The sequence below is a fragment of the Pelodiscus sinensis genome, chromosome 4 (genome assembly GCF_049634645.1).
Source record: "Pelodiscus sinensis isolate JC-2024 chromosome 4, ASM4963464v1, whole genome shotgun sequence".
Taxonomy (NCBI): Eukaryota; Metazoa; Chordata; order Testudines; family Trionychidae; genus Pelodiscus; species Pelodiscus sinensis.
Window position 1 is genome coordinate 20,198,902 of NC_134714.1, and position 13,592 is coordinate 20,212,493.

At 34.8% G+C, this 13,592-nt stretch overlaps 2 protein-coding genes across 7 annotated transcripts in view; one reads left to right on the forward strand and one right to left on the reverse strand.

Moving 5' to 3' along the window:
* The window catches only part of XRCC3 (X-ray repair cross complementing 3), a 66,774-nt gene that overhangs the window by 33,148 nt on the left and 20,034 nt on the right, over positions 1–13,592 (forward strand). The gene's annotated exons all lie outside the window — the stretch shown is intronic.
* KLC1 (kinesin light chain 1) overlaps positions 1–13,592 on the reverse strand; it is a 75,345-nt gene that overhangs the window by 6,009 nt on the left and 55,744 nt on the right. The window contains exons 13-15 of one of the 5 annotated variants that reach the window (XM_075926481.1): positions 11,565–11,699; positions 6,250–6,380; positions 1,491–1,557 (exon numbers count right to left, since the gene is read on the reverse strand). In XM_075926481.1, the coding sequence (XP_075782596.1) occupies positions 1,491–1,557; positions 6,250–6,380; positions 11,565–11,699 (333 nt within the window). The other 4 variants (XM_075926480.1, XM_075926483.1, XM_075926482.1 and 1 more) reach the window with 4 other exon arrangements.

Below are 13,592 nucleotides of genomic sequence, written 5' to 3' on the forward strand. Positions count from 1 at the left end.
GGCAAATTCAGGGGAAAATATTTGTAAAATTTATAAATATACTGTTAACTTTACACATTTCAGATGTGGTAAGTAAAGCTCACTGAGAAAGCACAGATTATAAAATGCACAGAAAACCAGTTATAAAGTTAATTGCTCCTAGGCTAAGACTGTGAGCCCTGGTCTACACTAAGACCTTATTCTGAAATAGCTCCCCTCCCATGTCTGAATTTATAAGCGGTGCATCTACACTACCAAACCTGTTATTTTGAAACAATGGGTCATGGAATTCGAACTCTTGTTTTTCATGAAGAATAAAGCTAATTCCAAAATAATGTTATTGTGGATGTTCCGATACTGCTAATTCGAGCTTATTGTCCTCTGGGAGGCCTCCCGCAGTTCCCCTAAGCTCTTCCTGGGCTTTAAGTCCAAGATAGCACATCCACATTTACGGTGCCTGCCTTGGTCTAATGTTGATACTTCCCCATAGTGAGGGCATACTAGTTCGAATTTGGTAAATTGGGAGTTCTTAAGTCAAATTTAGTAATTTCTAAATAGTTCCCTAGTGCAGACATGGCCTCAAATTTTGATAGCCTGGAGTATTTTTTGTATTACTGCTGCAAAGTGCTTTGTTTACCTTGGTGGATTTTTTTGGGTCAACGTTCACATAAATTAATGAAGGAACATCTTTGCATAAATTTCAGAGAACTAAAAAAACCACAGAAGATTCTTTAGGGCTAATACTAAAGGAGATACCTTTATGTCACACAATAGCAAAAGAGATCCATGCAGCGACAGTTTTAGTTATAAGCCTTGGGACAAATAAAGGTGAGGATTCTACATCGTACAGTATGCTGGCACTGACAAATTAATATTTCCCTCAAAGTTAGTCACAGCTGCTGTTAGTAAAATGCACAATGATGTTTAGAACATAGAACATTACTAGCTTTCCTTAACAATATATGCAGTGGTAACTTATTAGGTACAAACAGTTATGTGTAGTAGCTATCAGGCACAATGAAAATAGGAAAAATAGTTACAGTTTAGATTTTAGTAGAACCAATACTTAACATGAGATACATTTAGGGCCTGTTCCTCTGTACCATAAGGTCTCACTGATGTCATTGGGATTTGAGAGCACATAACACCTAGTATGACTGGACCTTTTAAGAGAAGCTTGTTCCATCAAAAATACAGAATATCTGATCTTTACAAATATTCCTTTTTAAATTATATTAGACATTCCAATATTCCAATTCAGGCCCTAGTTCAGCATTATAGTTAAGCACCTGCTTAACTGACTGATATCAATAGGACTTGAACACATACTTAACTTTAAGCACCTGCTTAAGTGCTTTGCTGAATGCTAATGGACTTAAGCACATGCTTAAAGTGCTTTGCTATACTGAGGGTCTTACCGAGTACTCTATCATTTTATTGTTTCTCATGCTCTTCTGCCCAAACCCTGCTGGATGTATCTACTTGTGTAAGAATATTATAGATCTTCTTACTTGAAAGTGATCTTCAGTAGCCTTGCCACCCATGTTAAGAACATTCAGAGAACTGGCACGCTTCATGCTGCAACCAGGATAGTGAACATGCAAGGATAAACCAATCAGAATAATTACTCTAAACACACAGGTATAATGATACGGATGCAAACTTAAGGGAGTTTTAATATAAGCCATGAAACCTAATATGAAGTATGCTCTTTAAGAGAAATACTTCCTGTAGTTACTTATTTGCACATTTTCCTGCTCTTTTAATATTAAGATAAGTATCAAAATAATTGCCAGCCCCAGAGTACTTAAGCACGTTATGAGTTTGAAATAATTTGAACCATTAAAGGTATTAACATCAGTTTCCAAAATTTGTCATTTCTGAATACATTAATTTAACATATGCTTCAATTTAGTGCTTAGTTTAAAATTATTTAGCTGATTTAAAAAAAAAATTATTAATCTGAAGAAGCAGGTTGCGCCAACGAAAGCTCATGATACTATATAAATTCTCTAGTCTCTAAGGTACTACAGGACTATTCATTTTTTTAAGTTTTATTCAGATGTAGTTGTTCAATAAATGTTTGTGAAAAATATTAATACATATTGATACATTTATCAAATAAGTTGCTTTAACTAGTAAAAACTATGGAAAGATGTCTGTTGACATAAATAAGGCAAAAAATAGCAAACTTTTAAAAAATCTGCTGAGTCTGATTTCAGTCATTTTGAAGTGAAGGACACTGTAAGGTTGCTACTACTATCATTGTTAGTGGCCATAATATATTTCAAGCAGTGGTAGTCCCAAAATGGTCTTATGAAAGCAATATACCACAAAGATAATACAATCAATTTAAACCCTTGTTATTTTAGAAGGGCTAGTGTTAATCAGGATAACTCTGTATTAACGATTTTATATTATATCAACTTCCATATTCTTGAGGATTGATATTCTTAGTCATTGTTTTCATCCTGAACTTTATTAAAAATTATTCAAACACCTATAACATTTAAGACTAAACTATTTAAAAAGTAAGATTAATTACAACGCTGGCTTAAAATTAATGTAAACAGTCCCCAATGTCAAAATATTTTGCTGAAAAGGTACAATATGGATGTTTGCTATTCCCCACCCCAAAGACAGGTGAACTAAAATGTGGTACTCTGTTCGTTTGGTACCACTGGCTCTTTCATATAATTTTTGTGCTCCTAAAAGGAGCACATTAAAATTATTGTGTGTGTCACATTAACACCAAAGTTAGACCCCAATCCTGCAATGTGATCTGCACAGGTGGCTTCCTGCACCTGAGAGTGAAGGGGTCTCTGCACAGCTAACACTGCACAACAACCTAGTCATTGGTCCCACTGAAATCAACAGGCCTATTCACACGAAGATAAGCATGTTCTTAAGTGATCTGAGGGCTCTTAGCCCAAATAATGTGTATGTCTAGAATGCTGAAACAAAAATACAAAAACCTATAGAAATGAATGCAGGTAGCAGATATACAATGAAAGTAGAGTAATTAATGTTGAACGTTTCAGATAGAATGCACGTGATTTAAAATATGACAAGTGTTAGCAACAAAAAAGAAGCAATGAATCATGCATTGGTTACACCTATCTGTTATTTATTTATATAATATACACAATTAAGGTTACACATGAAAGTCAAAATATGTTAATCTGCAACACACATAAAACATTCCAAATTAAAATCTCTTAAAAAAGTAAGTGCATAAAGATTTATTAAAAACCAAAATCCAAACTCCAGGAAAACAAAAAAAATCCACCAGTACAAACTTATCCAAACATCCGGTATACTTTTGCTCAAGTGCTAATAATGAACCTCAAACAGATACTATGATTAAGTTTCAAAAGTTACTAGCAATTGATTTACTTTAGAAGTAGATTAGATTTTAATTTATATATGAAAATTAGCTTGCAAATGCACTTGAAATTTTTTCAAATCAGAAACAGGACTATAAAAATACTAAACATACATGCATCGTTTTTCTGTAAGTTTAAAAGCTATCTATTTTTTAAAAAAGCTTTCCTGTGGTAAGTTTAACCTGAATTATGGTCAAATTTTAAAAATGAGAGATCAAAATCATCAACCTATCAACAAAGCAAAATAAATTTAGAATTAAAGATCTGGAATAAAAGAAGTGCCTAAGGAAAGTAGTTCATACAGGACTTGAAACTTGGTGTGTTTATAATACCCAACTCTTGCAGACCTATCATCTTAAGGAAAAAGATTTTCCATAGAAGTAATTTGCCAACAAGTGATTTTTTTTTAAATCCGCCTTCCCTCAATTTTCTGTGAATAGATGTCTGATGACTAGGCTTTGGAGCTCATCTACTCCTGTCGCCTATTCCTCACTTGAGATATTAATCCTTGCTTGACAGCATGATCAATGACTATGACAATAAGTGAGGATAAAGTAGTTTGCAATTCACCTGTTCCTACTAAGAACAAGCTTTAGAGAAAACAGACGAGATACTAAAGGGAAAAGGGAAAAATAAGAAAAAACCCCATGATCTCATGGAAAAAATAAAACATCTGAAAAATTGTTTCTAATTTTTTTTTTATAAATCAGTAGATAATTATACACACTAGCAATGCTGTATCTGAATATTTACAATATGTTAAATACAAATGTGTGTTTACATAAAAATATATACACCAAATGTCAGTAAAAAAACAGAGCAGTTTTAACTAAATCTAGCAAATTACTATGGAAAGCAATATTACTACCAGAAATGAAGTTGAAATAAGATATTTCACTTAATCCTATCCTCTAAATTGTGCTTTCATGATCTAGAAAAGTTTAAAAAATAATTTTTACAAACCAGACATTTACATTTTTCAAAAAGAGCTACGCAAATGAAAATTAAGATATTTTTAAATATTTTATGTACAAAAATAAAGCTTGTATAGGTATTCTCATCAACCTCCAGATATTATTTGTGCATTTTACTAGTCAAAAGATTAATTCAAAATAAAATTTGCCAGTACTGCAAGTTTTTTAGGAACTGAAAATTATTTTTTTGGCACTACATGATCATTGAAAGATTTTGAAATCCGAACTATTTCTGGAATATGTATATAAAAGATAAACTAATGAAGAATTTTACCTTCAATTATCAGAGACACCTTCAAAGAACACAGGAAGCCAATGATGATATTGATACTTTAATATCTGTTCTACACTAACTTTTATCATTTGAATAAAATACCACACATACGTTAGCAGGTGGCATACAGTCAAAAATATGGTTTATATTTATGTAGATAGAGTACTTTTACTTACATGCAGCACACATACAGTAGGTGTTTATAGCAGATTGCAATGCCAAATAAATTAAAGCATTTCAAAATATAAGAAAAATGCCCGTTAGCTATTATATTTATAAGGGAAAAAATAAGTTGGTCATATATTCCCTATTAACAACTGCAGGAGACCAGGAATAACAACCTGACTTCATAACATGTTGACATTTTTTAAAACCTCCCCCAAAATATTGGAATAGAGGAAATATTTATTAGGTTTAAATTACAGTGTATAAAAACAATGATGAACCAGAGCAATAGGCAGTGTTGATAAAGAGCTGTACGTAAATTAAAGAAACATTTATAATTTTTTTTTTTAACACTGGAAGGATGAGACACACATTCTAGACTAGCATTTGTACTGTTTTACTCAACTATTTTGCAGTTTTGAATTTCTTCCACTACAGTGTTGTGTGTAGCTTTCCTTTTTTAAAAAAATTCACTCTCCCACTAGCTTGATTGAAAAGAAAAATGACAGCCTTTCATTTACAGCTTGCTTGTTCATCAATGAATTCAGTGAGCATTTTGCCACTGACTTCCCTTCACTGGGCACAGAATCATATCTTTACCATTGACCTAGTGCTGTCTACAATGTGATTCAGCTCAGCTTAACTATGTTATTGCTCAGAGGTGTAGATTTTTCACATCTCCCAGCCATGTAGCTGGGTTGACATAACTTTTAATAAATGTCACATGTTAATTTCTAAACAAAGCATGACTAAAGGTTTCAACAAACCTTTTCCCTCAACACTAAGGACTGAGAGGCAACATTCTGTTTGCTTTAACAATAGCTTTCCACTTCTATACTCCTGACAAAGAGAATGTTTCAAATGTTAGTAGAATGTTAATATGTACAGTATGTGAAACACACTGTTTATATAGATCTAAAAAAATTCATGCCAAATTATGTTAACACTGAAGTTTATTTTAATACATTAAATATTCAGAATGCTAGTCGTGAGTTTTACTGAAGCAAAACAAACGAACAACTCTCCCCATACTCCTCTTCCAATACTTAAGAATAAAGTATGGGCAGCTTAATTTATTCTTTGAGAGAAGAGAAATTTAGCAGTTTAATAAAGTGCACCAATAATACTGACTATATCAACATATTCTAAATAAAGTTTTTTCTTAGAGGTGCCATCACACTACGCATCCCCTTTTAACAAGCTGAAAATTCTGTAAAAAACGTGAGCAAAAAATACTAAACACAAATTAATTTTTCCATTTAAAATAAAGGCATTGTTAAAACAGTGTTAAATTATTCCCTGTATCATTATCAGTAAAGAATGCAATAAGCATAAATCCTTCTTATGTACCACAATTCTAAGTGCATAAAGGTACATTATGGCCACAAGAGAAAAGGCTACCTTGGTCAGTGCTAAGCTACAAAGTGGACACAAACTGGGCACACCAGCACATCTAAGAATAGATAATTACCCAGGATTCTTTGGTTCACTGTCTCGTGAATTTCCTCCCTTCAGCTTTCTAACCAGCTTCTCACTGCTGCGTCTAATTGAAGCACGGAGTTTGCTAAAGGAACCACTGCGTTTTAAAGATCCAGTGCCATCCTGAAAAAAATTTCAATAAATGTGAAACTGCAACAATTTTTACCCCTCCTCCACAGCTGAATAAATATGTATTGTAAAAATACTTGTGCTCTGCTACCATTGGGTAATAGTGCCAAATTATATACATTTTTAAAATGTCATTTAAGTTTTATTTTACCAAGATTATGGTCAGCATTCATAATCAATAGCATCTACTTATCACAAAGATTTCAGAAAGATGAAAATCTGTTCAATTTATGGTTAACTGTAATCCATAACAGTTAAAAATAATCTTAAACTATACATAATTCATAAATGCATATCAACACCTTTGTCACCTCTATAGCATTCCATATTTATTTTCATGCGACCATATGGGAAAGGTGAATGCAATATCAAGCAAGAGCATTCTATCAAGGTCTAAAAAGAACAAACTTATTATTTTTGTTATTTATCTCCGCCATATGCACTTAACATATTTAGTAAATTCTATACATTAAGTTTATTAAAAATGTAGGTATCATTTAGGATGAGAAAATTATATATATTTAGATTTAGTTTTACCTTCAACATGTTTCAGAAAAATACAGAACAAGATGAAATGATAGATTTCTGCACATTACATTCTCATTTTATGACAGAGAAGTCTAACTCTTAAGCAGAGATACCAAATTTGTATGCCAAATAATTAGTTTTCTCTTAAAAGTCAACAGTTTAGTAAAAGTAGTAGTACCACTTACTACTTTGAGAAATCCTACATGGCTACACTTTGAAAGGAAGGACTATAAAAAGGAGAAAGTACTACTAAGCAGACAGACAGCCATCAGTTGGAGTGAGTTTATTAGAAGTTAGAAAGACAAATACACAAATCACCGAACACCAAGATTAGTAGAGAAAAGCATAATTGCCAAAATTTCACACAAAAACTAAACAGCAATGCTACTTTAGAATTATCTGGAGTTCCATATTGAGGTTAACCACATTATAGGTCTCTAAATACATTTTAAAGCACTTGGAGCACATGCCTTACTTTTACATTTTATTCTGTAAAGATCACCATCATGCTATTTTAATAATACCTTCTGTGATACTTTTAACTACCTGTTTTCATAGTGAACAGCTACTTATAAAGTTCATTCTTACTTTTTACTTAAGTATTACATAGCAAATGGTTGTAATAACACATTTTGTATGACTAGATACATATCTTGTAAAGCTACACATGTAGAGAAACAGGAAACAAAAAATAGACACTAGCAATGAAGGAATGGCTAGTTTACAAGGAAGTGTAGCTCTGACAAAAATAGTAAGGGATTTGCTAAAACAGCAGTCAGTACTGAAGAGAGAAGTTAAAGCTTGAAGATGGTGCACGCCCGTCATGCAGGAGGCAGTATAAGAATCACAAAAGGCATCTAGGCCTGTCAGAAATGGAGAGAAGAAAAACTGAATGAAACTGTTGGGAAAAGTTCAACAGTTTTCAATTTTGAACAGTTATGCTTATAGTATTTCTAGGTCATATGCCGAGATGTCTTTTAAAATTAAAGATTTGTGGTTGCACCTCTAAGTGCTGCTATTCCTGATCCTTTTAATTACCAAAAAGATAGCAGTTTATGTATTTTAACCTATTTCACTAACATGCATCATACAAAAATTACCAAAAGAGATCCAGTCTTTTATTAATGTATGTAAATAAGAGAAAAGCAAATTTTTAAAAAACAAATTGCTTTTATATTATAAAACACATCACGTGTAGTATATGCAGAGAAAAGAATGATTTTTTTTTAATTGAAAAGAATACAAAACTCTAAAAAAAGAGAAAAAAATTAATAAAGGCTTTAAAAGAAATGAACAGAACAAGGTGCATTCATTTAAGCTTTAACTTCTGTCAGGAATACACCTCCCAACACTAAAAAGGAAAAGTTTCCCTTACTCCTCCAAACAAAATTCTGTCTACTGATTTGAGATAAAAAGAATCTATGGAACTGTTGATTTATTCTCGTATATTATATATATATTTATTTTAAAATGCCTAAGGAAAATACTATAATGCAAGTTTCCACATACTGCCTACCCTAATGGTCCTCAAAACTGAATTGAAAGAACTACCTACCTACAGAAGTTACAAAATAATTGAATAGTCTTTCCATTCTCAACTGTGGGATAATGAATAAAGATATCATTTAAGACTGTCAAAAGATGAAGGCATCTCTCTGTAGCAAGTGGAATGAATACTAACAGAAGATGCCCCACTGACAGTGACTGAACACTAGGTGGGAATTTCAATTAAATCTTCACCTGCAGACAGAGGTCTATTATCAAATTAGATTTTATGTTTTGTTTAGAATTACATAAAGACACTTATTGAATCACTCTTTCTGAAATGTTTGTGGACATTCAGCAGCTTTGACTATTAATCTACATTTCAGTTAAATGATTCCATGAATAAAAAGGCAAATTATTCCTTGCATCTTAAAATAGGCACATTCAGATCAACAGTTTTCAAGTTAGCTTGCATTTCAACTTTGTTGCCATTGTGTAACAAAATCTCTCTCAGTTCCTGAGACAGACAAGGAGCAAGACTCAAGCTTGTCTAGAAAAGTCAGTATAAGAAAACACATTTTGAAGTGTTTATGAAAGCAAATTCTTTAGCTACAATTTGAAACTTATGTTTTTAAAATAAGTTGTGAGAACAGTGTACTGTAAATATTTATAGAACAAGTTTTTAAACTAAATGTTAGTAAACAATATACATAATAGGGATATGAACAGGTAACTAGTTAGTTACCCATAAGCATCACCCAGTAAGGGTGATGCTTACTGGTATGGGTTAACCAGCACCCAAGAGCAGCCCACCACAAGCAGAGGGCTGCTTCAGCCTCCCCCCGCCTCCGCCAGTGGTCAGAGCTGACCACCCCAAGCATGGCAGATGGGGTGCCAGAAGCAGAAACTGGCACAAGGCTATTAGCTCCTGCTGCCAGCCCTCTCCCACATGAGACGGCCAGCAGCGGCAGCCAGAAGCCTCGTGAGTGGGTAGGGAGGGTATCATGAGGGGACAGTTCTTGTCCAAGATATACTACATGTGGAAAGTTACTCTCCGCAATGTTCTGTTACTTTGTTTTCCCCTCACAAAATTATTATTCTTCTGGATTTCTGGTCAAAAACAGCAGAAAATTTCTCATGGACAGTTAAAAAAAATTCAACTATATAAAGTTTAAACAATGTGTATCCTTAATGCTACACTGTTTTGTCTGCAGCCAAGTTCTTGAACCAACTCATGAGTTCAGGTGCACATAAGGCGGCTTTTACTAAAAGAAGCACTTTCTTTGATCTCCATAAAAAAATTAAATTGTCTATGATAGAAATTCAACAGTACTTCCTGTCTGAGAAGCAGAATATGTGTGGCGAGATGAGATGAAGGAAGGATAACACATCACACCCTACTGGTACAGAAAAGAACAGCATCAAAATAAGGTAAAAAGCAATACTGGGAAGTTTCCTGTTTACTTGTGTATGAACAAACTCCCTCCAGTGAGGAAGAAAATGTGGACTATGAATAGTCCCATGTGTATCAGGAAAAGTGATGCAACATTTTAAAAATGAATGGTGCAATTCCTAGACTTTGTAAAAATCAACGCTTCCTTGATTTTGGTCCCTAAAAGCAAATAATTTTTTTAGGTCAACATATTTTTATCAGGTTTCATTCAAATATTGACCTAGAAATACCATCTTGTATTTTTCCAGAAGGTTCTTTATCATTCCAAAACCTGCATGCTTGTTTTAATTAAAAGCAAACAGTAGAAAAAGGTTTTATTCACTTATAACACACAAAGGCATGCAAAGTACGGCAGAAATAAGGGAGGAGTACAGTACACAGTTCTAATCCTGAGTGGACAACATTAAGATAAAATTGAGTCACCAAACTTATTTTGGGGACACTAATGATGCAACATTAATTCACAACAGATGCTGATTGACTGTCTTGGCATGGAGAATACCAATGCCAAAAGACTGTCATTTGGTAAATGACAAAAAACCAACCAAAGATGGAGAGAACATTCTCCATTCAAGTTGAGCAAGTGTAAGTTTTTACAAAGTCAGCTTTAGGATCTTGAAGTTTCTTACAACTGGAAATCTGTCAGAGAAATGAACTTTAGAAGCATGCTAGTTTGTAAAGTATGATAAACAACCTAAAGCAAAAGCAGTCAGACAAATCTATCACTACAACAATTTGGCAAAATGCATCAGTGCTTTTAGCAGAACTATAGCTTAATGAATTAACAGTTTAATTGCCTGCATGACTGACTCCCCTTGGTAGCAACAAAATACAATAAGAAAGCCAGTGACTGAAGCAAACACAATTAAGTAAACTTACTCCATATACCTAAAAGCATGAGACATAACAAAAGGATAGAAAATGCACAGCTAATCACACATTAAAAACATCTATTTTTAAAAGTTGTTATTGTTCTAAATAGTGACACAGTTATTATGTTAGGTAGTGGAACAAGACATTAAAAGACAGAATAAAGACTCACAAGGACGCTTATGTGAAAGGAGTGAATGGGAAGTAGAGATACACATTTCATTTAAAAAATGTATAGTTACTATCAAGCTGCCATGAACCAGCACATATAAAAGCAGATTATGGATCACCCTTCTTTAATTTACAAATTGTACATTCTGCCAAAGTTGGGAGAAAGGTGACTGAAGTTGTTTTTAAGTCTTAAACTGATTATTTTTATTTACTTTAAAAACAACTTATGTTTTAATATTCCTGTAATGACACCTACAGGACACATTTAACCTAGAGGCAAGCATGACAAAGTAAATAAGCAGAAATAAATTAATTGCAAATCTACTGAGGAAACCACAGACTAAGATTATGCACCCAACAAAAACCAGGACACACAATCAGCATTCAAATGCTTCTTCCTAAAAAAGGTTTACTTTACAGGGCAAAAAAAATTGTGGACAATTAAAAAAAGTAATAAAAACGTAAAGAGAATTTACTGAATGCAAGATCTTGTACTTTAATTCTTAATTCTGCAGAATTACAGAGTGTAAAACAGATGAATTACCAAAACTACCGAAAACACAATAGAATGACAACTGGACAAAAGTTGGTGTTATGGTGGTAAATTTTCTAGGCTATTTTCTTCAACTGTGTACTGTACTTACCCCATTCCATTCTACGCTCATACTCACTTCCTCCCCTCCATCAGGGCCACTTTCGTACTTTACCACATCAACATTGAGACTCTCTCGGCTTCGCCTTTTTTCTGTGCTCTCAGGGTCATTTAGTACTTCGGCAACTCTCTGTTTGTGAACATTGTCAAGACCCTGTAAAGCAAAGTGGAAAAGTGTTTTACTTAATATAGGTTTTATTAATGTAAATGTACATTTTTACTATAAATATTCTAGGGGTCTGTGCTGCCTGCTTGCTACACTCGCCAACCCCAGCTCTCCCGCTGGCTGCCAGGGAGGGCCGGGGCTGTGCTAGCCCCCACTTTACACACCCCCTTCCCAGCCAGCAGGGAGAGCCAGGCTGCCAAGGTCCCAACAGTAATCGCTCTTCCCCCAGCAACACAGCTCAGCAACCCCAGCTCTTCGGGTGGGGCTTGGCTCCTGTGGACACAGAGTGACATGACATCACTCTGTCGTTCCAGAGAGACACAGACAGAGCAAGATTATATATATTCACCATATATTATAAATATATATAACAAACATGCAAAGTAACCAGATTAATGAAAAAATAAATCAAACATTTAGCTCACTCTGAACCTAATACAATTTTCAATGTTATGACTACTCTATTACAAACATCAATGCAACATAAATAGAAACAGCTGAAGTAAGCACAGGCCTGGGAGTTAACCCACTTGGGATTCTTCTCCCAACTGTCAGTGACTTACCTCAAGCATTTCACATATCTACTTGATACTAAGGCACCCACTAGATCAACAACATGGAAACACATGATCTTTTGTGCCCGGGTTTTCCTATATGTTAATGGGATTAATAATACTCACCTATCTTTAAAAGAACATTGAGATTATATTTTAAAAGCTCTACACAAAGTATTACAGTCAAGAAAACCCAACCAATTATGGTATAAGCTTTTATTTTAAAATGGTTCTCATGTATGTCAAATTTAACAGTAATAAATATTATGCAAAAATTATATTATAACCATAGGGTAGGATCAAAACAAAAATGAAGAGAGTCTTTGATTTCGATCTTTTACCAGTGCAATATACAGTTTCCTAATTAAGGCAGGGATGGGAAATTATTTTTGATGGGGAAGTACTCAAATAATTTGGTAAGTGGTCACGGTCTGCACTATTCTATGATACTAAAGGAGGAGGTGCAGTGTCGGGATGAAGGTTTGGGTGCAGTAGGGAGCTCAAGGTAGGGGACTGGGATGCAGCAAGCAGTGCAAGGTCTAAGAACGGACATGGGTGCAGAAGTGGGGGTGGAGAGGACTTGCATTGTGACCAGTGTGCCCTGTAATCTGAATGCTTGGGAGGACACCCAGGAGAGATTCAAATGCTGTGCTGTTGATTAGCAGCGCACCCACAACCAGCAGCATGTGCTTCTAACAGTGGAGCACATACCTCTTTGCATGTAGTAATATTTATTCCACACATGGATGTAAAAAAGTTAGAGGAAACAATGGTTGTGACCTAGGGCGGGGAAGCAGAGGGAATGAGGTGCCAGGTGCAGGTTCTGGCTGAGAGGTGCTTACCTTTGGTGGCTCCCAGCCAGCAGCCCAGCAAGACCCTCAGGCAGGATCCCTGCATGTCACTCAAAGTGGCTGGCTATGAGAGCCATGTGCTCTCTGCATGCTGCATTCCTGTGTGCTGCTAGTGCCACAAGCATGGCGCAGGCAGCTCCCACTGGCTGGTTTCCAGCCAATGGAAGCTGTAGAACTATGCTTGGGGCGGAGGTAGCATGCAAAGCTGCCTCCTACCCCAGAGTTCTCAGTGTGCAGAGAGCACATGGCCCCCCACAGCCAGCCACTTACGCTAAAGCTACACAACAAGCTTTTTCCAGAAGAGGAAATGCAAATGGTGCACTCATTTGCATATGTTGTGTTCTCATTTGCATTTTCTCTTCCGATCCTTTTTGCAGAAGAGGTTTTTGTGCACAGAATTGCTATGAAGACAGCACTTTTGTACGCAAAAACCTCTTCCTCAAAAAGGATCCGAAGAGAAAATGCAAATGACAGTG